The following is a 26,036-nucleotide window of genomic DNA, read 5'->3' as shown; positions in this document are numbered from 1 at the left end:
CCTGCTGGTAGGATCAGGGGAACTCCACTTGGGCTCTGATCTCAACAAAGTGTTGAAGCTGATCTCAGTTCCTTTTGTTTCTAAGTAATTTGTAGCAATTATTCAAAACCGTGTTCTGGGTAGGACCTGCCTTTGAACAAAGTATTCCTAATTTCATGAAGTGCTGATTTCTTCTATTTTTTTTTTTTTCTTTTTCTCATGGGGATGAAGAATTCTTCATTGTTTTTGACTTGTCATTTACAACTAAATTCTAGAATAGAGCAAAACAAACTTTTAAGGACATAACTCATGCTGTGCATGCTAATAAACAACAATATTTTAAAATTAAAATTTATGTCCTCTTATGCTGACAGTGAAAACCACCATATTATTGAGGATCATCAGGAACATTGCGTATACATGATGACAAACATTCTTGTAGCTTAATATGAGAAATCAGAAGCTGAATAAGAACCAGATGTTGATGTGTGTTCTTTTAAAAATGTGCCAATTTATGTTTATAATGAAATGACCAAAAAGACCGTGGCATTCAGTAATGTGTAAAATCAAACTACTGTAGCTTGTTTCCAGCTGATAGATGTGAACAACTTTTATTCTACTGGATGTTATATTCATTAAAATAGTAGATTTCAAGTGAAATTTTATTAGGTTAATCTCATTTTTAATTCAAAACATCTGTTAATTGTTAAAAAAAAAAAAAAGTCTGACAACCACACTTGCCAATAAATTTAGAATTTACAGAATTGTGTATCATTTGCAATCTGTAAAAATGTGGATTGTTTCACTAGCCATATAACAACATTGAGATCCCATGATGGTTCCATTAAGAAGGAAGGGGGAGAACTGCAACTGAAAGCTTAGTTTCATAAACAGTTCATAACATTTGTTAACATTTTAGTTGAAGCATAAGTTAAGCTGGTCTACTGGGTTGACTTGTCTGTCCATACAACATTTGAGCATAGTACTAAAGCTAACTAAAAACCTGTAGGATTAATTTTAAAGGAATTAAATTTTTAGAGTAGAGCTCCAGAATATAAATTCCACCCTCAAATACTTGCTTTTTGTTTGACTATTCGTAGTAGCTTAGTGTATATTAGAGCTGACAATATGTATTATTGTGGTTAGGTTAGGTGTTGTGATATCTCACTTCACATATAATGTTGCATGTTCCTTACTCTGAGAGTCTTTAAGAACTTTAAGAAGGTGGAGCTTTCAAAATCTTTTCTGTTGTTGCGTTTGGGGATTTCTACTTTCTAAGCAGTAGCACATTTATTTTTAGGATTAGTCTAGAGCAAATTTCAGTTGGTTTTAAAACTAATTACAATTTCATATCAGCCTAGATTTAGTGCTAGCATTCTTGTGCAGTGCAGACAACAGCCTGGTGTTATTTTCTGAGTCATTTTTGAAACACATGGACATCCATGAGGTTCTGAAGAATTTTTTATTATATCATTGCTTGTGTATTTAGAATGATGATACTGTGATCTGGTGCAGAGTATTAAATGAAGTAACAGATTGTATTTTATGTTCTTGAGTCAATCTCCAATTTTTATTGGCACTTACATATTTCATTGTTTATTTTATTAAGTAAAATCTGTTTCTTTTATGTCCTGTGCAGAATGTGAAAGATGATGGGCAGCATGTATGGAGACTGAAACACTTTAACAAGCCTGCTTACTGTAATCTTTGTTTGAACATGCTAATCGGAGTAGGCAAGCAAGGCCTCTGCTGTTCTTGTGAGTATAAGCATTTCAGTGTCCATTTGCGTTTACAGCTGTTCCTAGAAGTGTTGCAGTTTCTGTGTAACAAAGAACTAGTGGCTTCCCAGTGCAAACCCATTGCCAGTACAGTGATGCTTTCTCCTTTGTTCCCTGTGTTTAAGTGCTCCAGATTAAGTTCTTAATTTTTTAGAATATGAGGCTTTAAAAACTGTTGTTCTCTCTACTTTAATAACTCTCAGTGTTAGGACATTCCCATTGGACTCTGTATTAATTTTTATTTCTTTTCTCTTAGCAAGTATCATGCTTGAAACACAACCTTACAATTTATTGTTCCTCTTTTGTATTTGCGAGTAATTATTCATATTCTTCAATAGGCATACTTGATCTACTAATAGACATGTACTTTAATAAGTGGACTTATATACTTGCATAGTATCTAATTCCAATAGTTATTTATTCAAATGTTGCACATAATTCTTGTTTTGTTAATTGTAAAGGTCAAAATCCCAGTTTCCTCACAACTTGTTACCGAGATTCTATAACACTTTTAAAGTTTTGCATGTTTACTTTGTTTGCAATTGTACGTCTCATTCTTACCATTCATCTACATATTAATTGATTATAGATTTTGATACAAAAAAAGAAAGAAAGAATAAATACTGCATCTCATCTGACTTTCTTTGGACAATTGGATGCAATTACTACAATTTAATTCCTTGAGTTTTATTCTGTATATCTCCTAATAATTTGTTTCACCAGCTAGGATGCTGTATGTTGATACCTCAAATCTTGCCAAAAGATATCTCTTATCTGCTTGAAAATTTCAAGAGATGGATGATCCATAACTTTTTTTTTTTTTTGTTAATCTTTATCTATTTATTTATTTATTAAACAAGGACCTAATATCTGACTTGAATATGTTTGGTAGATGGTCCCAGTTAATCTGTTTCTGTAATGCCCTTCTGCATTAGATTAATGAGTACCCTATATGTTGTCTTCATGGTAGTCACCTTCCTTCAACCACTTTTCATTATTAATTTTGATAAATTAATCAGTTTCGTAGTTTAACTTAGTTTCCCCATTTTTGACATGTAAGCCCATCACAGCTAATCAGGACCTTTCCAACTGCACAGTACTATTGATCCAATTTGAAATTGGACTTAATGAATGAGTGTTTTGGAATTGGCCATTTCTGTCTCCCATGTGGACCACAGAACTCTTTAAAACACAATTCAGATATAAATCCCCCATGTATTGGTTTTCACATTGTATAATTTCATTCACAATGCTAAGGAATGAGAGATACATGTTAATAAAGGTAATAAAAGCAATTTGAATAAATAGAAAGTTCAGATTAAGAAATGCTGATGACAGTAAGTGGAGCATATATTAAATGCTGAATTGACTGTTAGATCTTGAGATGCTACATTCTTTAAATATCCTTTTAGGACAAACTGATATAAAGTTTATCCTTGTGAGGAAACAGCACATTTATATTTGAAAGAAAATGTTCTATTCAGCCAACAGTGTAGATCTCTGTTGGTAGTTACTAGAAATGTGTAGATGAGTTATAAAAAATTACCCCAAAACAACCAGCTTTACAAGAGCTTTAATTTTCTCAGCTTCAATATACCTCTTCTAAATTTATTTGTTATTTTGCTTGGCATTTACTGTGGGAGTAGAATGGTCCCAGAGCACTTCCACCTGCTCCTTTCAGTTACTTCAGGCAGGAAGAGACATGAGTCTACTTAGAAAACTACTACCCTATTTCTTTATCTCGCTTAGCTTCTCCAGTATATTTTCAAAGCATTGCTATAGATTTCATTATTTGCATTTTAGATTGTGTGGGAGAAAAAAAAAAAAAAAGAAACTGCAGGGGGCCTCACCATCCCTCCATGGTCCAATCAACAATGTTACTCCCTGCAGTTTGTCTGATTAATGGCTGTGTCTCCCACTGGGTTTGTGTAATAGGTGCAAGCAAGGTGTTTAGAAGTACTTTGTGCTTAATTGCTGTCGAGGTCAAAAGCATGAGACATATACCATGCAGTGAGAAATTCGTTCTCAGTTTTTAATAGTTGACTCTACTGAATGCAGATATTAGCTGTAGCATTACAGCTAGGAACCGTGCTGTAGTGGAAGTCAGATCTTTGCACTGTACCCTGACGCTCACATGCTTTCCAAATGCAGCTAGGGTGATCTTTAAAGACCTAATCAACAACAATGGTTATCTAATGCAGATTTGTGTAGGGTGTGAGTGAGGAAGATGTTTGGAGAAGAAAGCTTCTCTGGAGATAGCTTTTGGGAAAGTAGGAGTTAAATTGGGGTGATTACGTGAAATGGATGAAAACACTTGCTATCTGAAAATGGACTAATCAACCATTTAAAAATTTTAAATCAATAGAAGGAACAATATAAACTCATTGGCTTTATTTTTGTGCTTGCCAGCTGCTCTCATGCCTATAGTTTGTAAAATATAGATTTCTTTCCACTAGCAGATGACACCATGCCATTTGGCAGTCTTCACTTTGTCTTTAATATTTTTGTCATTTGGCAATTATTGTGAAAAAATGTAGTGAGCTCTGATTTAATTAAGCATTTCCTGTTATGCAATGATAGTGCATTCTTGGATTTTTCACATGTATAATATTTCCTGTTCTAATTGGCCTTTTGTATTCCATGGAAAAAGCAGTCTAGTTTGAGTTTTCATTGACTAATTGGATTGACTATATAGAGATGACATGCTGGTAGATTTGTTTCATAAAAATGTAGTCAAAAGCATCATAGCTTTAACATCTATTAATGTGTTTCTTTTTTTCAGTTTGCAAGTATACAGTCCATGAACGCTGTGTCTCAAGAGCTCCTGCGTCCTGCATCAAAACATATGTGAAGTCCAAAAAGAATACTGATGTAAGTTTGGGGCAACGTTACCTTTTTCTATCTACCTTTTAATTTAGTAACCTTATATATACCACACTTTTCTTTTGCAGGTAATGCATCATTTCTGGGTGGAAGGAAATTGTCCAACAAAATGTGATAAATGTCATAAAACCATAAAATGTTACCAAGGCTTGACTGGACTTCACTGTGTTTGGTGTCAGATCACAGTGAGTTCTTGCTCTATAATAAGACCTTTTAGCACATTTTTGGAGAGATGAAAATCAGCATTGTTTTCATAGCCATGTAATTCAAAAAGTCTCATTTGTTTTTTTTTTTTTTTTTATCAAGAACAGATAACGTGTATTTAAGAAATATTTGAATGTTAAGATATATGCAGAATATCCATAGGAATACTTAATTGTTTTAACCAAATAAATGTGTACCCTGCTTTGAGACAATACACAAATAATGTACGTCATTCTAAAATAACAGAATTCCCAGTGTATGTTACAGAGTCTTTGTGAAAGTGTTTTCATTACTGGTAAAAGTCAAGGTCAGGGAGAAGTTACAGCAAAATCTTAATTTGTGGAGTACTGACAGGCAAATGAAATTGAGGACATCTGGTAGGATACAGCGATTTCAAGTGTAGCAGAGGCATCTTGATAATATACTAATCTGTGCACCAAGCCTAATACATAACAACTTCTGTGCACTCCTTATTCAGCAGGAACCAATAACTGGAACTAATGACATTCAAGGAACACTGCCCTTATAAGTGAGATCTTCATGCTAGACAGAACAATGCTAGTATTTCTATTTCTAGCTACTGCAGGATTTAAATCTAGATGGAGAGGTATTCTAGGGTTTCTCCTTTTTTTTTTTTTTTGGCTGATATTATTATTGTTATTGTTATGGAACAGCAGTTGTTTGTTCAGTGTTGTAAATAATAATGTGAGACTGAGGCATTCGTGAGTGTTTGTTTTCAACGTACAAGTTTGGATGTTTTGTGACATATTTTCTTAACACAGGAATGCAAAATATGAAACATCGTCAAAGAAAATGGATCCAGGATACTTTCAGATATAAGATGTTATGATCACTTAGAAATGAATATTTTAGAAGAAAGCAAACATGTAGTCCAGATTGTTGTCAAAATGTGGATAATTTATTTAGACACAATCCAAAATTTGGAAATGCAGATTAAATTAGATTTAGGCTATGGCCATCTCTCTTTAGGAAGATAATTGAGTGTTCTGCTCTAGATGGAGATGTGTTTGTATCTTTATAATATGTCTTAATAAGAAATACTTATTACGTAAGGTTCCCTCTTGAAGTCAGAGGAAGTTGTAAATTTTGTAGCTTCTTTTTTTTTTTTTAAAAAAAATCATCCCTCTATTTAGGTATCCAAATGTGAGTCTGGACCTAATTTGTAAAGGTGTTTTTCCTTCTTAAAGATACACATCAACATTTAGAGGACTTTCACAAGCAGTAAGAAACACTGAGGAGATAAGAGACGGGATTTCTCAGTGAAGTCACTGCGTGTAAAAAGCTATCTTGTTTTGAAAGAATCTTTGGTATCAGTCTACTTAATTAAATAATTAGGTAATTGTCCAAACTCTTACTAAGAATAAAAATACATTTTTTTTGCATTCAGACTGAAAAATATTTGTTTACAATTTTGTGGTTATAGTTTTATCAGTATTTTAAGTATTTTTTATTTCTGATTAATGTCAGATTATCAGTAATTATCAAAGAACTTTAATAATCTTTTCATTTAATTTTAATGAGAAGTGAAAAATAGGTATTTTTTTAAACTTGAAACACTGTAATTTAGGTTTGATTTTCAGTCTCCCGTTAACTTTTCTTACAGTTTATATAAGATTTTTTTGTGTGGTGGGTTTTTTTGTTTGTTTGTTTGGTTGGTTTGTTTGTTTGTTTTGCTAATGGTACTTTCTTAATTACCAAGAAAACAGTTGCTTAGATTTATAATGGAGGCATGTTTATAAGCTGAAGGTCTTTTGTTCAAGGGATGTGCAGTTAGGGCAGAGATTCCCCTGGTGCATCTGACATTGTATATAAAGAATGCCTTCTCACTAACACCACAGTGGCGTTAATTCCTGAATTTTGGATGACAAATGGAGACATGATTTTTGAATGGATATCTTGGAGTTCTCATCGCTTCCATCATTCATTCATTTCACCTCCTTGTGCAGAAACACTTACGGATCTTGTTGCTGATGTTTTTTTTGAAATACAAGACATTGTTAGTTATTATAGAACTAATTCTGAGCCTCTTTTAAATATTCTCCATTTTGCAATTAGCAGGGCCACTTTAAAGTGAAATTACTGACTCAAATCCCCAAATTTAGAGATGTTTGGTGCTAAGGAATATACTGAGTTTTTAGCCAGGCTACTCCATATTTCTCTCATCCACCATGATCTTGTAAAAGTCTCTTTCCTCAATCTTTACCCACAGCAAATACATTTTTTTCTACTTTGCAGACATTTGGTTGTGAGGGAGATAATATTGTGAAGGAGTTAGGTTTTAGAGTAAGGGAATTTGGGGGGAATGTTCTTAAAATCTGCTAAATCATTTTTTGGGAAGAGATGCATCTTTTATTGTGTCAAAGTGTTATTTTCATTAAAGCTACATATCTTCTACCAATTCTGTTGTCAAAGATCAGCAGTGACTAATAAGAAGATTAAACTATTTTTTCATAGATAAGTTTGCATGCCACTGAGTAACAGAGCTGCTAATTACCACTGAATGTGCGAAGATACTTTTATTTGATGTAGTCTGGCCTGGTGTGCATTAATTATGGTAGAAGTAGCTGTACCACTGAGGCAGAGAATTAGCATGACAAATGATTTAGATTACAGTGTTACCAAAATACCCTCAGAATAAGGCTTTAATACTCAGAGTAAATCGAAACTCGTTAGACTTTTATTTTCTGTTGCTAAGTAACTGCCTGAAAAGGTAACTTTGAAGTTTAAATGAATATGGACAAGGCTAATGTTAGGTACCATTTAGTTCAAAATACAGAAATGTTATGTCAACATTAACTGTACCACATATCTTTATGAAGAATATATTACTAGTAAAGCTTATACATCAACAGCTGAGATAGTTTTATTATAATTTTCATAGAGTTCAACTGACATAGTTATATCATCTAAGGGAAAAATGAATCAGTTGTTGGAGAAAGCATGATTTACAGATGCAGCTATTGAACTATAGATTTTGTAGCAGCTATTCAACTGGTTGAGGCAATACTGTGTGCTACCCATTAAACCAGTTAGATCACCTGATAAATCAGACTTTTACTTCAAAATTTATGGGTTTTATTGTCTTTTGATGCAAATATACCTATCTTCTCAAAAATAAAATATTCATACTTACTGTACATGCATTTTAATGAACAGTTCATTCAATGCAAAAGTAGTAAAATTCCATCAGATCTCACAATATAAATTTGTAGTATTTTATTGTGGCTGTCTCTAATAGTATTGTGAAGTGGACTAATAAATGTGGATGCTTTTCAAGATCCAGGTACACAACTGAGCCTCTGTACTGTGTGGTTGGATGTATATGCTGATATATTCCATTTAGACATATTTGATTTGAATTAAATCCTAAGTAATCAGTAACAATTCTTGATTGGTAATGCAACATTTTATTTAAATATATAATTATTACTTTTTTGGCATTTTCTTTTGAAGTTATATACACATTTTTTCCTTCCCACCTTTTTATCAATAGAGAAGTAAGCCAATGCTCTTTCAGTCAGAAGACTTGAAAATTTTCTTTCCATATTCTCAGCATAGAACTCTTCTCATTCCTTTCATGAAAGCTAGATGAATGCTAGGAGTGAAGTAGAAAAAAGGGTAATTCAGATTCCTGAGTAGTCAATGGAACCAAAGTTTCCCTAAAATAGCTTAAAGCTCTTAGATATTCTCATCTGATTTTCTTTTTTTATTTCTTATCTATTTTCAAAGATATTTTCGCATCACAACTGAATCAGAGGTAAGTTTATAAGCTTCAAGAAGGAAAGAGAGTTATACCAATAATGCCAAAGGCTGCCCCAAATTATTCTGAATTGCCCACTAGCAGTAGAACAAAAGTTTTTCACGGTGTGAGAAGTTGAAATAATAATGTAGTTCACCAATAGCACTGTACTGACATTACTTTACTGTCATGCAGAGTTCTCATTTTGTGTGCTGGACCATATGTGCAGTTTCTAAACTGTGAGACATTTTGATTCACTGTTCTTTGCTTCAATATAAATTCACTGCTTTTGTCAATCCTAAGAAGCTTTCCCCTGCAGTGTTTTATTTTCCTTGTAGTACTCTAGTAATAATGAGATTAATTTAGCATATCTAAACTCACTCAATTCTAGAATGCACAGACTATAGTAGTGAAATATCAAAACTGAATATTTATTTTGTCTTCTCATAGTTGCATAATAAATGTGCTTCACATCTAAAACCTGAGTGTGACTGTGGACCTTTGAAGGACCATATTTTACCACCTACATCAATCTGCCCAGTAGTATTGGTGAGTTCTCTGTATGTTTATTCTAGATGTACTATTCTGTTATAGTTAAATAGCTGAAATTATGTTGGTACTGACTGCCAGAGGATTTGTTAAATTCACAGGACTCTGTAAACCTTAAACCTAATGGGTAATTCTGGCTGATTAGTTACAGGTGCAGTTGTGCTTAATCCTCTGTGTATTGCATTTTCCTTCATGTGAGAATGAACTTTCTGTAGGGTGTATTATAACTGAAGCTGACTCAGGTTTTATCACTTACCTCAGACTGTACTTACCAGAAACTGTATAGGCAGAACACTTCTACGTTTTACATCTTTTATAGATCCAGCTTCCCAGAATAATGAAGTTATTCTTATGGACAGTTTTTGCTTGGGATGCATATTGTATATCTGCAATGCTGAGGTCTCTGATCTAAGCCGGAGGTTACCTAGAATGATGACACTGGCCTTGCAGTAAGCTATGCATCAACATTATGGTATATTTTATTCTGCAGTAGTGGACAGTAAATTTCTCTGTCCACAAAAACAATAACTCAATTCAGTGAAAATAAAAATGCATGCTATATATGTAGGTGGTACTGAAAAGACCTGAGCAGCTTATGATGAAAAAAAAGATCTTCAGAATTAACTTACGTTTTCATAGATTAAATTGGATGTTAAGTGCTGGTGAAAGTCATAGCATCATCATATAACAGAACAAACATGTGGTCCTCTTACTTTAAATATATGTCAAGAGTAAGAGTAAGAAATACACAGACTAAAAGAATGATTTGTGGTAGTGAAAGAAAGTAAAAAAAAAATTGCCTGCTAGTCTTAAACCTGTTTCTGATTAATAGTAATGTATATGTTTATTTTTGGAATAGTCCTTTCACTGTTTATTTGTCAGTCTGATAAGAAATGAATCCTAGAGTTTGATCCTCAACATGAGTAAACTGGTAGTATTCCGTAGCTGTTAATGAAGGTAAAGAAGCGGAAAGCTGGGCTTGATATTTATGAAATATTTTTACGTATTTAAGTCAGAAGAGTAGTTTCATTGTTCATCTGCAATGGCGTTATGATATTATCTGGACATGTTCTGAATAGTAATTTCAAAAATATTATTTTAAGTTTATCAGATGATTGCGTTTTCCATTACTTTATTTAATTTTCAGGTTTTTAGGTCATATTAAAATGTAGAAATTCTGGTTTTGTTATTGGACAGGTTTTGTTTTATTGTTATTTATTGTTTGCCATTTTTATAAACTGAATAAAGCTGCTGCATGAAATTTCATCTTCGATTACATATATTTGTGTAACTCCATTTTCTTTTCAGAGGAGGAAGAGATGCAGCAGAATTAAGATTTTTATTCCATAATTTGAGTTTAGTTAAGTTGTTTAGAGGATAGATAAAACCACTCTAGAGTCAAAGTCATCCTTGAATAGGTTTGTTTCATCTGCAAATTTTGATGACATAAGCATAAATAAATGTTTTCCTGTATCAGAATCAGAGTCATGTTTCAGTATTGCATACTAATATTGTAACAGGAGACATGTATTTCAGCACTATGTTCATACATTGTTAAGAATAGAAAATGTTTTGATATGTTGGGAGCTTTATAATTTTGTATATTTGTTCATCTATTTTCTTCCAAAAATGTATTAAAATCCTGAGTACATTACAAATAATACATCAGTGACCTATCTAATAGGAATTCGTCTTAAAAATGTTTGATTACAGTGTACATATTATTTATCTCAGTAATTTTTTAATTAGTTTCTCCCATTTCCTGCTAAGGGGATTGCTTTTGAGAAATGTAGGGCCTCAGTGTATGTGAAACCAGCACTTACATTGACAGCAAATACAGTGAACTTACAGACACTGAAATTCTCTGAAGATACAGTGTGCCTGTTAATAGAAACGGTGCGTTAAGATGTTGCAAATCATGAATCTGACAGGCTTTCATCTAGGACACACAGTTAGCTTCAACAATCACCTGATCTGTTATGTATCTTGCAAAGCTACTTGCATGTGGAAAGCAAAACGACTACCACTTTTTGGCACAGTGCTACAGGGTCTTTTGTGCCATGTTTGCCCTCGATTACTTGGAGGTATCAGGGAACCTTTCAGATACCTTTTTCTCACTGTTGTGCTTTCCCCCAGGCAGGCAGCTAAGCCTCACACAACCACTCGCTCATTTGCTCACTCCACCTGTCACAGAGAGAATGTCTGAAGGATGCAAGTGAGAAAACTTATGGATTGGGATGAGGGCAATTTAATAGGTAAAGCAAAAGCTGCATGTGCAAATCAAGCCAAACAAGGAATTCATTCAGTACTTGCCATAGGCAGGCAGATAGGTCAGCTATTTCCAGAAGAGCAGAGCTCATCACATGTAAATGTTACTTAGGAAGCATTGCAGGGCATTGTAGCTCTGCACATTCCCTATTCTTCTTTCCTCTAGGTTTTATTACTAAGCATAGCATCACATGGGATATCACAGAAACACATAACACTTTGAGCCGGAAGGGACCTATAAGATCATGTAGATCGTATCCCTTTGGTTAACTGTGTCAGCTTTACCGGCTATGTCCTCTCTCATATTTGTGCCCCTCCCCATGCTACTATTACTGGCAAAAAAGCATGACAAACAGCAAAGGCCTTGATCCTGCGTAGGCACTGTTCAGAAACATCTAAAACATTGGTGTTTCAATGATGTTTTTGTAACAAATCCAAAACACAGCACCATGCAAGCTACTAAGAAGAAATTAACTCTATCCCAGTCAAAGTGAGTTCACTCGCCTGTAAGAAGTTGAGGTAGTTGTGGGAAAGAAAATACAACAAGTTGAAAAATAGTTTGCTTTTGATCTCACGAAAGCTTTGGCTTCTTTTCCATCCATACTTTGGAAGTCCAGACTTCTTCCAGAAAACTGTCAAAGCTTGTCTCTAACAAAGATACCTTCTTAAAGGTATTCCTCAAGACTACAGGAAAAATCCCTTCTCATTTCTCTTATGAAACTAAGGACATTCATATTTATATGTATTTCTCATCCTTCATATGTGATTTCTTCAGTTCCTGTGCAACCTAGATTCTTTCTACAGAGACAAAGGGATTTTTTTTCATAAATTGCACTTCACAGCACTGTATGTTGTACCAGAGTTACCAAACTAACGTAGATGGCCTCTCCACTGCTACTTGTTGTCCAAGTCCACATCTTCTCAGTTTTTTTTTCCCATTTCCATTGATGTCAAAAGCCACTGCTGCTACTTTGAAGAATAGGCAAAAAAACTTGTTCTTCTTGATCTTAGTATCACAGCGTGTGACATTTTTTCTTTTCTAGAAAGAAACCATGGGGAAACTCATGCAGTAGTTATCGTGTATATTGTGAAATAATCATGCACCTGTCTAGATTCAGTTCCATATAAAGATTTTTCATATCTCACTGCAGTACTTTTAAATGCTTTAGTGGAATGTAGTCTGTGAACTTTAAAACTAGTCCTTCTTGCTTTTTGTTTACTGCATATAAGGATTGTACAGTGAAATTTTTTGCTTGAGTTAAATGAGTTCTGTTATAAACTGTGTGTAGAGATCTCAAGTGATAGTCTTTTAATAGATGTCAGATATGCTTTAAAGCTACTCTCCTTTATTTCAGTAACATTTAAATTAATTCATACTGATTGAATAAATGTACATTGAGACTTGTTTCCTAATGAGGGCACATTTAGAGGAAAGGTTTTGCATCATTCTGATATCCTGTGGGTAATTATATTCTAATTATATGGTGGGGGGGAAAAGTCTATAACTCAGTACTGATCTTGTTCATTGGACCCAATTAATTACATGCACATAATGAAAGTTCATGATAAGGTTGACTGTCAGTGAGTTTAAAAATCTTTAACTCAATTGAATCCTAGCCTACCAAGAGTACAGAATGAGATCATAACCAGGTTAAAAACTGAGTATTGGAATGAGATGAGTGAGTAGAGAAGAAAAAAATTGGTCTCTCTCTGATATCACTCATCTCCCCAGTCCACCTGTTTTGTAATGCAGAAGGGGAAATCTGCTGCCATACCTTTTGGGTTCTTCATTTCATACCTTTCTTTACACCACGTACTGAAGAATAGATAGGATGTTCTAATTTTTATTTATGTATATAGAGAAACAACAGGACTTTTCTGTTTCCAACCAAAATAGAAATAGTTTTGTCTAACAACAATTCATTTAATAAAAGCCTACTAAGTGTATATATATTTCATGAAGTATGATTATTTTGATTCCCCTATCATTGATATGAGTTTTAAAATGAATTATTTTTTTACTTAATTTCTATCATTAATTTTGTGGACTAATTAAAACTGCTAATTCTGGAGTGTAATCATGGGACAAACTGTAAAACGTAAGGTGCCTCGAAAGCAGTGCGAGCATTACGATATGCCAGTTACAACTATCTCCATAGTAACCAGCTTATTTCAAAGGGGGAGATTCTGGTGAAATATAGAAAGCAAGAAGTGAACAAAATAAAATTTTAAATTGGATAAATTTCCTTCTGTTTGATTTTCAACTTCATTTTCCAGCATTCTGGGATGGTAACAAGTTTGAAAATTTTCTCTTACAAGTGAGTTTGTTTTTTTTTCTTTTGTGTAGTGGAAGTACTTAAAATGTTTTAGGACAAAATCATAAGCATAAATTTTATATGTAAAATCATTGTCTACACCATCTACACATATAAAATATAAATATAAAATATCATCATAAATAGAATTCACTTGACCTCTTAAAATATATTTTGTTATATATTTTCATATATATGTGGATAACAAATTTATCTGACTTGGGTTAGGATTTTGCTTTTCATTGTTCAAGAATATAGATAACAATGTTCAAAAACTTTGGTTTATAATTAGTCCTATTTAGGCACATAATGACACAGCGAATGACATGTTTTAGCTAAGCACTGTGCCTTGTGAAACTAAACAATATACATTATGATCTGTAGCTTTGAACTTCTATGATTTTTATGTAAATGTAGGAAGTATGTTGTGACACCGGCGAAATCTAATACAGTTCAAAGCTGAAAATACTGTACAATAATTTTATTTCTCTAGAAGTATTTAAAAAGAATAAACAGTTCATGCCTGCACTCTAAATTGCAACACAGTGAAATAGATTTTTTTTCATGCCTAATAATATGCTTTAGTGGTAGAATTTTCCTGTGATAGTTAAATGTTGCTCACATAGGAAAGCCTAAATGTACAGATAGCAAAAGGGAATGAACAGTTCCTGGTTGAAGAACGAGCCTTCTTTAATCCTTTTTCCAGTTTTTTTAATCCTAAAATGATTTTTCTGTTTTTGTTAGAGAACAGTTTTAACTCAGTTGAATCCAAGCTCAACATGGAGCACAAAAAGTCAATGTAGTGTGTATATACAGTAGTTTATGAACAGCCTGTTCCTTTGAATTTGAGTACTACCCTTGTGCTGAGTTTTTGAAGGTATGAGATACCACAAAAACAGCTATTTAAATCTACATGCTTCTGCGGGTGGCAGGGAGGGGGAAGGGTGGGGTGTAAATTTTAATCTGGTTATGAATACTAGGTAATGTTATAGCAATTGAAACAAATGAAAAAATAGTTATTTTTTTTTTTTCCTTTTCAGTTGTGTATCATGTTGCAGATTCAGTTCTCTGCAAATCTAAAACAGACGTGAAATATAATGGTGTGCTTATCTACACTAAGAGCTTTTTCATTTCTTCGAAGTCAAAAGGAAATTAATAATTGCCCTGGAGGAAAATGTATCTTCCTAACTAATTATCTGTTCGGCAAACACAGTTCAATGTTAAAATAATAAGATGCTGATAAACTGAAATGGCAGCCATTCAATCATTTTAATTTATATCTAGTTGCCTGCCCACAACTCATTACTATTGCCTGTCCCTAAGTTTTTTTTCTTTCTCTCCTATTGGAGTTCCTTACACCCTTGCCTATTTAGAGTTTTAGAATGTTTTGTGTTGGAAGAACCTTAAAGATATCTACTTCCAACACCCAGCTGTTGTCAGGAACACCTCCCACTAGACTACATTACTCAAAGCCCCATCCAACCTGGCCTTGAACACCTCCAGGGAGGGTCATCCACAGCTTCTCTGGACAATGTGCTCCAGTGTCTCATCACCCTCTGAGTAAAGAATTTCCATATTCTTTATTTGTCTTTTGTTTAGGTCCCTTTTAAGTACTGCAAGGCTGCATTGAGGAGCCTTCTCCTCTCCAGGCTGAATAAATCCAATTATCCCAGACCATCTATGTAGGAGAGGTGCTCCAGCCCTCTGATCATCTTTGTGGCCCTCCTCTGCACCCACTCCAGCAGCTCCTTTCTTGCGCTGGGAACCATAGAGCTGAACCCAGTACTCCAGATGGGGGCCTCACAAAGTCAGAGTAGAGGAGGGAACAATCTCTCTCTCCTGGCCACCCCTCTTTGATGAACTTCAGGATACAGTTGGCTTTCTGAGCTGCAAGTGCGCTCTACTGGCTCGTGTCAAACTTCTCATCCACCAGTGCCCCCAAGTCCTTCTCCATAGGGTGTTCTATCTACTCGTCACCCAGCCAATATTCTTGTTGGAGATTGCCCTGACCCAAGTACAGAACCTTATGCTAGTAAGTGTATGTTCAAATTATTTTTGCAGCTCTGGCTCCAGTAATGTATATTATTGGCTACTATAGCACAATATGGGGCATGCTGATGCTCATATTGAATGGTTGCAACATATAAGGCAAGTTATCTTCAACAAATTTAATGAACTGAGACAAACATGCTAAATGAGGAATACTTGGTAGTGATTTTGATGTGTGATCCTGTGCACCTTTATTAAGACATATTAAACAAGTAATGTAATGTGTATATGAGGTTATCATGTAACAGTTCCTTGTTGAGAGCAGTCCTGTTTTGAATCAGAGAGCTATTTTAGAGGGTATTCTCAAATGACACAGTCTCCATTCTAGAATTATCTTTTTCTCTATATTTAGGCTACCAGTGATTGGAATATATATATACCCTTCAGACTGGGATGTGTGTGTGTATGTATATATATATATAAATATATAAATTATATATATATAATATATATATATAAATATATATATATACATACACACACACATATATAGCAGGAGGGTTATATATATATATATTTATATACATAAATATGTGTGTATGTATATATATATATTTATATATATATTATATATATATATAATTTATATATTTATATATATATATACATACACACATATTTAATTACAGATGCATCTGTATATATATAATTACAGATGCTTCTAAATCGTAGATGGATGTGACATCAAATAGCTATTACAAATAGATTGCACCCTAGGGTGTTTTTAGTTTGTCTGTTGTTAGTTTCTGTTTTTCTGTGTTGTTTTGTTTGTTTGATTTGGCTTTGGGTTGGTTTGTCTTTTTTGTTTTTTTTTTGTTTTTTTTTTGTGGATATGGGTTTTCTTTTTTGGTTTTCAGGTTGTCTGACTCTGATTCTCTTCAGATATTGTATAACTATGGACAGAAATTAAATGGAAGAGATTTTTTGTAAGCAGACTCTTTAATACAACATAGGTTTACAAAATGACAGTCTAGGAATGCTTGATCTCGTATTTCTTTGGATACTAAAGCACAAGTTTTGCATCTCTTGGAAACTCCCAGTAAACAAAGTAGCTATAAGGAATCAAGGACCAACCTTTAAAGAATGCCAACCTGACCTTCCCCCAGTTTATTTAAAAAGCACTAAACTTCAGTCTGGTGTTCAAGTCATGTATTTATACTTTCATGACCTTCGTACTACAAACATTTGAGGATATTTTTGCATGATATTGCTTGGATTCCATCAGATCTTCCATGATCACATTCCTCTGATCACTATATCTTATGCACACGTGTTCTGGGCTTTCAAGTACATATATCATCTGTAGGTATATGGTATAAAAGTAATTATACAGAAATCATCTAGTGTTTTCTTTAGTTACTTGACAAATTGTGTAATGGTGTAAACTATTCACTAATGGTTTTATAATCCTATTTAATGTATAAATTCTAAAAATATACTGTTCTGTATGATTGCAGTTGTTTTCAAAACAGTTAAGAAAACTACAGATTCATACAAACTGAATTAGAGGCAAGGTGGAAAAGAATAATTTTTGCTGTATAGGCAGTGGATTCCATGTCAGCAGATAAAATGTAAACAGATAATTAATTAGTAAGACATTAGTTACTATTCATCTGTTTTCTCATGAGTTTGATATTTCTAAATGTCACTTTTGGTAAAGACTGTTTATGCAAAGAAAGGGTAGATATACTGTTTAGGCCTGAATATTCTATAATTTGTCCACCGTAATAGAGGGAAGCTTTGTAAATAAGGTTCCTTACTTTGAATGAGGTTTCAAAGACTTAGAAGATGAAATAAAAAGAGCACTCCCTATGTACCAAGAACCTCACTTTATAGTATAAAGTAATATAGTCCTCAGGTTTTGTAATATGTTCAGCTAGAGATAAAATGATCACACATATTATTCTGAGAATATGAATTATATCATGTAAAACACTAAGGGAGTAATGTTTCAGATTGTGCAAATATGTTGCGGGGGTGGGGGTGAAGCACAATGTAGGTTGGTTGTTGAGTACAACTGCTGCAAGGTAAAGTTCCTTATGAGAGTTCTTGCCATGCCCCTTGCCATCTCAGCTGTTTGGTATTGCAGCCTAACCTTCTTTTTTTCCAACAGACGCTACCCACTTTAGGAGGTTTGCTCCCTGAGGTGCGTAACAGGAGGCATCCTTGTGCGCACAAATACTAACGAACCGTGACAATGTACATTTTTCTTGCTAAAAAGTGCATTTTGGGGCTGAACTAAAAATCTAGGCATGATGTTCTGTGTTGTCATTTGGAAGGCCCTGTCTCAATTATCAATTCTTTAATTCTTATTTGGATTAATAAAAGATAGATGCAACTGGGTAGTTCTTATCTGATGGTGCTCTCTGGAGCAGTTCTGAATCCTAGAAGCTCTGTCCTCTCAGTTAATGGATAGTGATCTCAATGTGGTAGTTCAAGGGGAGAAAAGAGGGTGTGAGATTTGCAAAAATGAACAGAAAAGATTGTTTTGGTAAGTACTGTTTTGAATGGTATTTGCTCTGGCATATATACCAAAATATATACCAAAAGAACAGAAAAGTTCATTTCTTTGAGCCATCAAAATGTACAATAGCTTTTAAAATGCTATATTCAGTATCACTGTCAACCTCATGCATGTCCACTAAACAAAATCATTCACAGGTGCATTATTCATTTTGTATGTTTCAATTAGAAAATATATTAAATACAGCATAATTGTTGTACAGCATTTCTTACCTTGAAAAATAAATGCTTGTTTTTTTAAAACCATTTCTTCAATGCATGTTAAATTTGTATTAACATTGCTAGAACTTGTAGAATATTATCCAAAGAAGGTTTTTTTAAACTCTTATGACTTGATAAGAAAACGATGCTTGTTGATTCCTGGCAGTCTTGGATATCTTAGTAATGTTGTAGTTCCTGAAAGAAAGAGAGAGGTGATAGGAAATACTATATTTATACTTACTTTATACCCCTTTATACCCTATGTGGGGTATGTTGCCTGATTTTTGTATACTGCTTAGGATTTTTTGATCTGTAAGGCAAGCAATTGTTTTGCTTTTGGGATAGGTAACATAAATTGTGGAAAGTGTGTTGCTGTACAGCAGTCTTAGAACGAGGGCCAGCTGAGGATATTTGCTGTCTGTCTCATGCTGGGGTGAAGAACAGTATCCAAAATTTTGTTTGAAGCAATTATTACTGGATTTTGCTTGAAAATGATTGATAAGAGAAGTTTTGGTTATTGTGGTAAGCATCCTTGATGTAAAGACAGTTCTCAGCAGCGTATAAATACTTTTCCTCTAGCTAAAGGAAGATTTTTGGTGCCACACTTTATAAGGTCTCTTTTGAGTGATGATTTTTAAGCTCTTAAAATATACATCCTCTAAGTGTCAAATCTGTTCCTTTCTGTAACTTTTTCTTTGAACTGTCAATACTTTAAAAAATTCTCTCACCTGTACATTTTATTACGAATTGTAATTTTATACTATCCATGTGTCTGCACTTCTGAAATCTGATTTGATTTCTGAATATTTTGCATTATCTAGTTTTGGCCTTATAAAATTAGATAATATAAAATTCTGTTTAAGGTGATATACTCAATTTGTATAAAGTGTGTTGATTTTTAAGAGTAGAGTTGTTTAATACATCAAAGGTACTTTTTACACATGTAGTGAGTTGTGAAGTTTCCTTCACACTGAAGTTTCATACTTTCTATCCTTAGCACTAGCCAGTATAATTGTGCATTAAAGTTTGTATTAGTTCACAAACATTCTGTTTGGATGCATCATCCTAGTTCTAGTTTCTAAAAATCATTAAGCAAATAAACACAGAGCTGCTGAATTTTCAGATAGCGTTCTGAAGGTTAGGGCTGAGTTTCATTGCTTATTTGTTTCTACTGTTTTCTATTTAAAGCGATGATATCGTAGTCTAGATGCTTGGATCTCCTTTTGAAATCACAGAATCACAGAGGTTGGAAGGGACCTCAAGAGATCATCGAGTCCAACCCCCCTGCTAATGCAGGTAACCTACAACAGGTTGCAGAGTTTAGGTATCCAGATGGGTCTTGAATATCTCCACAGAAGGAGACTCCACAATCTCTCTGGGCAACCTGTTCTTGTGCTCCGTCACCCTTATCATAAAAAAAATTATTCTGTATGTAAGTATGGAACTTCCTATGTTCAAGTTTTAGGCCATTACTTGCCACACACCAGTGAGAAGAGCATAGTCTCATCCATTTGCATCCCACCTCCCTGTAGATATTTATAAGCATATATCAGATCCCCTCTAAGTGTTCCTTTCCTCAGGCTGAACAGACCCAGGTTACTCAGCCTTTCCTCAAATGGGTGATGCTCCAGACCCTTAATCATCTTTGTGGCCCTTTGCTGGACTCCTCCTGTGAGAACCCTGTCTTTTTTGAACTGGGGAGCCTAGAACTTCACACAATAGTCTAAATGTGGTGTCACCAGGGCAGAGTAGATGGGGAGGATCACCTCCCTTGACCTGCTGGCCATGGTCAAGTTATTCAGAGCATCCAAGAGCTCAGTTAACTAACTTCTTAGAAATTTCCTTGTGTGGACTCCCCCATTTTTCTCCTGAGACATAGTTTTTTAGATTGCCTTTTATAGGTAGTTATAGAATCACAGAATTGTAGGGATTAGAAAGCACCTCTGGAGTTCATCTAGTCCAACCCTCCTGCTAAAGCAGGTTCCCTAGGATATGTTGCACTGGAGAGTATCCCAGTGAGTCTCCAGAGAAGGAAACTCCACAACCTCTCTGGGCAGCTTGTTCCAGTGCTCTGTCACTCTCTAAGTAAAGAAGCTTTTCCTCATGTTCAGGTGATGCTTCATGTGTTCCAGTTTGTGCTCACTGACCCTTCTTCTGTTGCTGAGCATCACTGAAAATAGCTTGGCCCCATCCTCCTGACAACAGCCTTTCAGATATTTATAAACATTGGTAAAGTCCTCTCTCAGTCTTGTCTTCTCCCCGCTGAGCAGTCCCAGGTCTCCCAGTCTTTCCTCATGAGGGAGATGTTCCAGGCCTCTCATCATCTTTGTGGCCCCCTAATAGACTCTCTCTAGAAGAGTTTTCCTTAAACTGGAGAGCCCAGAACTGAACACAGTACTCCTTCAGATGTGGCCTTACCAGGACAGAGTAGAGGAGGAGGATCACCTCCCTCAACCCTCTGGCTATGCTCTTTTTACTGCACCCTAGGATAATTTATTGTCTTTCTTGGCCACAAGAGCATACTATTGGCTCCTGATCAACCTGCTGTCCACCACGGCACCCAAGACCTTCTTTGCAGAGCTCCTTTTCTAGCAGGTTGACACCTAATCTGTACCAATGCATGCGGTTATTCCTCCCGAAGTGTAGGACTCTACACTTGCCCTTGATTGACCTCGTTAGGTTTCTCTCCATCCAAATCTCTGCTTGTCTGGCCTTGCTGAATGGCTGTACAGCCTTCTGGTGTGTCAGCCATTCCTCTCACCTTTGTATCATCAGCATGTTGCCACAGTTCTGCAAAGCACCTAGCTACCCAAAGCAGTCAGAGATTACTTGGACCGCTGTTTGCATCAGGACTAGGTTGAGGCTGGGTTGATGTTCAAATTTAAGGAAACCAAAATGATAGAAAAAGAGTGGTGACTAACGTCTTTGTTATGGTGATGCTTGAAAGGCATAGTATTAAGCTAGGATCTATACCATTCCTCCCAGGGAGTCTGTGTCATTGCTTCTTACCAGTTTAAACTGCTAGAGACTGAGTGGCATGGATTAATTGCTTGTGCAATCCCTCAGGCTTTATCAGAGGTATGCCAGAGATGGATTTGGCCTGGTATGGAATGTAAGTGGTTAACGTTTAATGAAATATTTACGGAGCGCAATTGCAGGGGGGGCAACAGTGTCCTTCATGTTCTTCTCTAGTGCAACAGCTTTGTGCCAGCCCTTTCCCCTGACTAGTCAAAAGCCTCCTTGCTCTTGTGAAGTGAGGAGAGTGGCTGGAGAGCAGTCAGGATTGGTTTTACTGATTCTATTTGACAAACATCTGCTTGTCTTAATTTATGGTGCATTTTTGGACAAACTAAAGGGACATGCTGGTTGCAGTTTATAAATAGGGTAAATGAGATGTAAAGAGCAAGGACAATTTTTTTTTTTTTTTTTTTGCTTTCAGAGTTTTCTGAAATGACCTGACAAGAGTTACAAGTATGGTAACAACAACACACAGATTTCTAAGCTTTTCTCTTTCAAATAACAATCTGATTGTGCTGTATATCAGCATCAGAAGTTGACAGCTGCTTAGAATCTAATGTAGAATCAGAACTTCAGCTGTTTTCCTTCTAATACAAAATGTCTTTTTTATAAAAACCTACTTTAAAGGTCAGCCTCTTAAAGATAGACAGTCAAATGATCATGGTACATTTAGAAAAGGTATATTTTGCTTAAAGTGGTGAAAGACTCTTGAAACATCCAACCTTTGTTAGCAGTTAGATAGAGATTTTGAAAAAATAACTGATTTGTTGAATGATTACATATTTTGCATGATTAGTTTTAAGTTTCAGAATGCCAACCTGGTAATGTCAGATTATCTTTTCATATCGCATTAATTTGTACTGTGACTCCACACCTTCATCCATCTACTGCCTAGTCATTGTGAAATGTCCAGGCAAATAGATAGATGTTTTGTGGACAGTCATTGTGTAGTAACTTGACTGAGATCTCATTTTCATTGAAGCACAATCTGACATTACTCTCTAGTTAAAAAGCATAGAGGTGTAATCTTAGTTACTGTTTTACAGTTCTATAAAATGTGTATAAATGTTCAATTTTCTCTTTTTTTCTTCTTTTTCTTTTTCTTTTTTTCTTTTTTTCTGAAGGAAAGGCAGGCAACAGTGAAAAAAGAAAAAGGTTGTCCCCAGCAAATGAACAAACTGGGAGAACGAAACAAAATGCAAAGAGCAAATTCCATCACCGTAGATGGACAAGGTCTTCAGGTGTGATTATTGTTGTTTTAATTTTAAGAGATATGAAGACAACAATAGACTAAACAATCTTTAAAGGGAAATACTTCTTATGCATTCATTCTTCTAATATTTCACTCTTACATATTAAAAAAAAATAACAATAAGGTAAATTCTTCCATCTGTACAGGAATCCCATGATGCAAACGCTATGCTTCTCATATGACTGGTAGGATTTCCTGAGACATTAAGTGGAGGGGGGGGAGAGGAGGGGGCAAACATTAGCAGTAAAGCACTTGTGCTGTGAGTGAAAATGGATTTGATTATGTTAGTATTTGTACTGCAACATTTTTTGAATTTACATGATAAATCTGTTACTTGCTTAGTGCTGATTCATCTTGTTTGGACCTTTTAACTGAAAGATGGATGGATTAAATTCCAAATATGTTATTCATCCAGGTACTGCCAAGTATGGTATTTGGTACACTGAAATGTAGGGTGGAGGAAGGCAAAGTGGTTTCAGTAGTAGCAACACCTAGAAAAAAAATATATATAGATATATATTTCTACTTGGAAGAAAAATCTGTGAATGTAATTGATAAACAAATGTTATTGTAAGGAGGTTACTTAGAAGTATGCCAGCAGTTCTGCCTGATCTGCTTCGCTTGTTTCTGTTGAGATATGAGTAGTTTTGAGTAAAGTCAGTTTGTGATGTTTCTTCTTGATTTCTTCAAGAGTTAAATGACCATTGTGATAACTATGTGATGATAATTTACTAAACATAGTAGACGATTCTCTCCTCCTTTTGATGTACTACAACTGAGGTTCAGTAAAAAAAAGGATTCTGTTATTATCGATCAAACACTGAATGCTTTATAATTATTTCATAATATACACTATTTTGCCTGTATAAAAAGACATATTTTATTATTTCCTCTTCTTAGGTTAGTGAAACATTCTCTTTATGACAACTGAAAGGGGGAAAAAAAAGAGTAAAATTTACACAGCCTCATGGATGCTCTGTTGATGACCTAGCATTGTACTATGGTGGTCAATATCTGAGGCTCTCAGTTCTTTCTTCCTGTACTTGCCATCCTCACAGGCTGTATTACTGTTCAGATCATTTGAGTCAGACAGAGCATAAAGCAGAAAGGCTTGAGTATTTGCTGACAGAATACTCAAGCTCTGTCAGACACAGTGTAAATAGTAGTTTTAACAGAATGGTACTGGAAGCATACTTACAGTTCTCTAACTTCTAATGAGCACAAATGTTCTAGGTAGAAGAGCATCTTCGAAATCTGCTTTTGGTAGCAGTGTATCATTATGATTTTTGGTTTTACTTCCAGTGTTAGATTGCTTATGCTCATAGCGTGTTTTCTGGAATCATTCAAGTCTGTATTTCACACTCTTGTGATACAGACCCTGGAATACAGTGCCTGATTGGTTCAAAATATTAATCTCCTAGCACCACTAACTCTTGCATACATATTATTAAATTTCCATCGAAATAAATAGGAGGTATTACTTTCAGAGCAATCATCATAAATTTTTGATTGGTAACAGTAATCGTAAGCCTGCTCATTGTGAAGGCTAAATGGACTCCAAAGACTGAGATCTGTGAGACTGTTGAAGTTATGGTTGTTTTTTTTTTCACTCACAGATTGTATAATTTTGGAACATTTCCCACAGTGAAAATAGAACCAAGTAGGCTTGTTCTCAAAAACTTTGTCACTTGTCCAATTACTGCATAGAGGTTGCCTTTATATCCTGCTAGATTAAGGCCTGAAAATGTTCACTAATCTAGTGAATCATACTTCACTACTTATTATTGTTTTTTGATGGTCTTCAACTTGCTTGCCATGATATAGTTAAGTTCTGAAATAAAGTATTTTTATTTTAAATATGTTCAAATTTTAGTTTTTGTTGAGAAATTATCATGACCAATCCTTCCTTCCATCAGACAGCAGCGAGCAGATAGCTTAGTGGCAGTGGAGACCTGCACAACTTAAAGACAATTAATCATAGTTAAGCACATTCATCTTGCTTCTTTCTACCTAACCAGCATAATGATCAGGATTATTATTTCTAATTAGAGGAAGTAATAGATCATGTATAACCTTAGGATGAGTCTCATTAATTAACCTGCGTCCTAAGGGATTTCAGTAGGTAGTCCATCTCTGTCACAATGAACACCATTGGTTTACACTTAGTTCACAGGGACAAACATCATGGGAATTGGCTAAATAACTAAAATTGATTAAAACAGTAGATAAAAATTAAATATATGACAAATTTCACTATATCCTGTAATTTGATATATGTTTCAACATACACCATTGTACTGAAACAATCTACAGTGACAGAATGTGATACTGAGTTGGTTTTATACTTGGTTTAATTCCAGAGTTTGCTGGAGCTTTTCCTCATTATTTGTTAAATATTGGATCAGAATTTATCAATTGTTTATGAAGTTATGGATGGAATTGACACTGTACTGCTGAACACATACTACTAAAAGAAGAGTGTCTATTTGACTATGTGCCTGTGTTTATAGGATGCCTGTAAGACATGTTATGTTCCTTGGTTCTGCCCTAAACTAAATTTTGTGGAATCTTCAAATGAAAAGATTTTGTTGTTTCAGCACTAGTGATTAATGATTTTGAGCAAGAACTTTAAATACATTATTTTGAAACAGAGTCTAAGCTTTATCATCTCTGTAGCTGATAAGTGTATGCCTTTAGAGATGTTGGCTTTAAACTCTTAATATGCTTTTAAACATTCTAGACTTGTGTAAGCCTTTTACATTCTTCACAGCAAAGACAGGGAACGCTTGGGTTTTATAGCAACTGAAATCATTATTATTACATTGAAGGAAGAAGTTGGTTTGCAAGCCATAGTTTGTCCTTCTTTTGTGTTTTCTCCTCTCCTTTAAATTTTCCAACTTTCTAAATTGTTTAGAGGAGCTGATTATTATTCTATTTGTTAAATTTTTAAAAGTGTGTGAATTCATATCATATCAAATGTTGCAGTTTTATTTATTAAAAATAAAAAAAACCACCATGTGGAGTTTAAGATTTCATCATTCTTTATTTCACCTTTATAGTACAGTGTCATTTCCTCTTCTCACTGCAAAATGCAGTTTCTTCATAGCTTTTTTTTTTTTCCATTAGTAATTATTCCTTTGTCGGAATCAATCATGCATTTCTTAGATTTAAAGTTTTCTTCTCTATTGAGATGGTATCAACAGATATAACCTACATATAACTGTATTGGATTCAATGGAATTACCGGTTAAAATGAC

General features: G+C 34.6%; 1 protein-coding gene across 7 annotated transcripts in view; it reads left to right on the top strand.

Moving 5' to 3' along the window:
• Positions 1-26,036, top strand: part of DGKB (diacylglycerol kinase beta) — a 347,802-nt gene that overhangs the window by 100,036 nt on the left and 221,730 nt on the right. For 6 of the 7 annotated variants that reach the window (XM_021388186.1, XM_021388187.1, XM_021388184.1 and 3 more), the window contains 5 exons: positions 1,619-1,736; positions 4,540-4,628; positions 4,709-4,825; positions 9,055-9,153; positions 22,652-22,768. In XM_021388186.1, the coding sequence (XP_021243861.1) occupies positions 1,619-1,736; positions 4,540-4,628; positions 4,709-4,825; positions 9,055-9,153; positions 22,652-22,768 (540 nt within the window). Of the gene's footprint in view, positions 1-1,618; positions 1,737-4,539; positions 4,629-4,708; positions 4,826-9,054; positions 9,154-17,898; positions 17,932-22,651; positions 22,769-26,036 lie in introns of all 7 variants that reach the window. The other variant, XM_021388188.1, reaches the window with a different exon arrangement.

This window comes from Numida meleagris, chromosome 2 (genome assembly GCF_002078875.1).
Source record: "Numida meleagris isolate 19003 breed g44 Domestic line chromosome 2, NumMel1.0, whole genome shotgun sequence".
Taxonomy (NCBI): Eukaryota; Metazoa; Chordata; class Aves; order Galliformes; family Numididae; genus Numida; species Numida meleagris.
The sequence above is the reverse complement of the archived record's forward strand: the minus strand, read 5'-3'. Positions and strand labels throughout refer to the sequence as shown.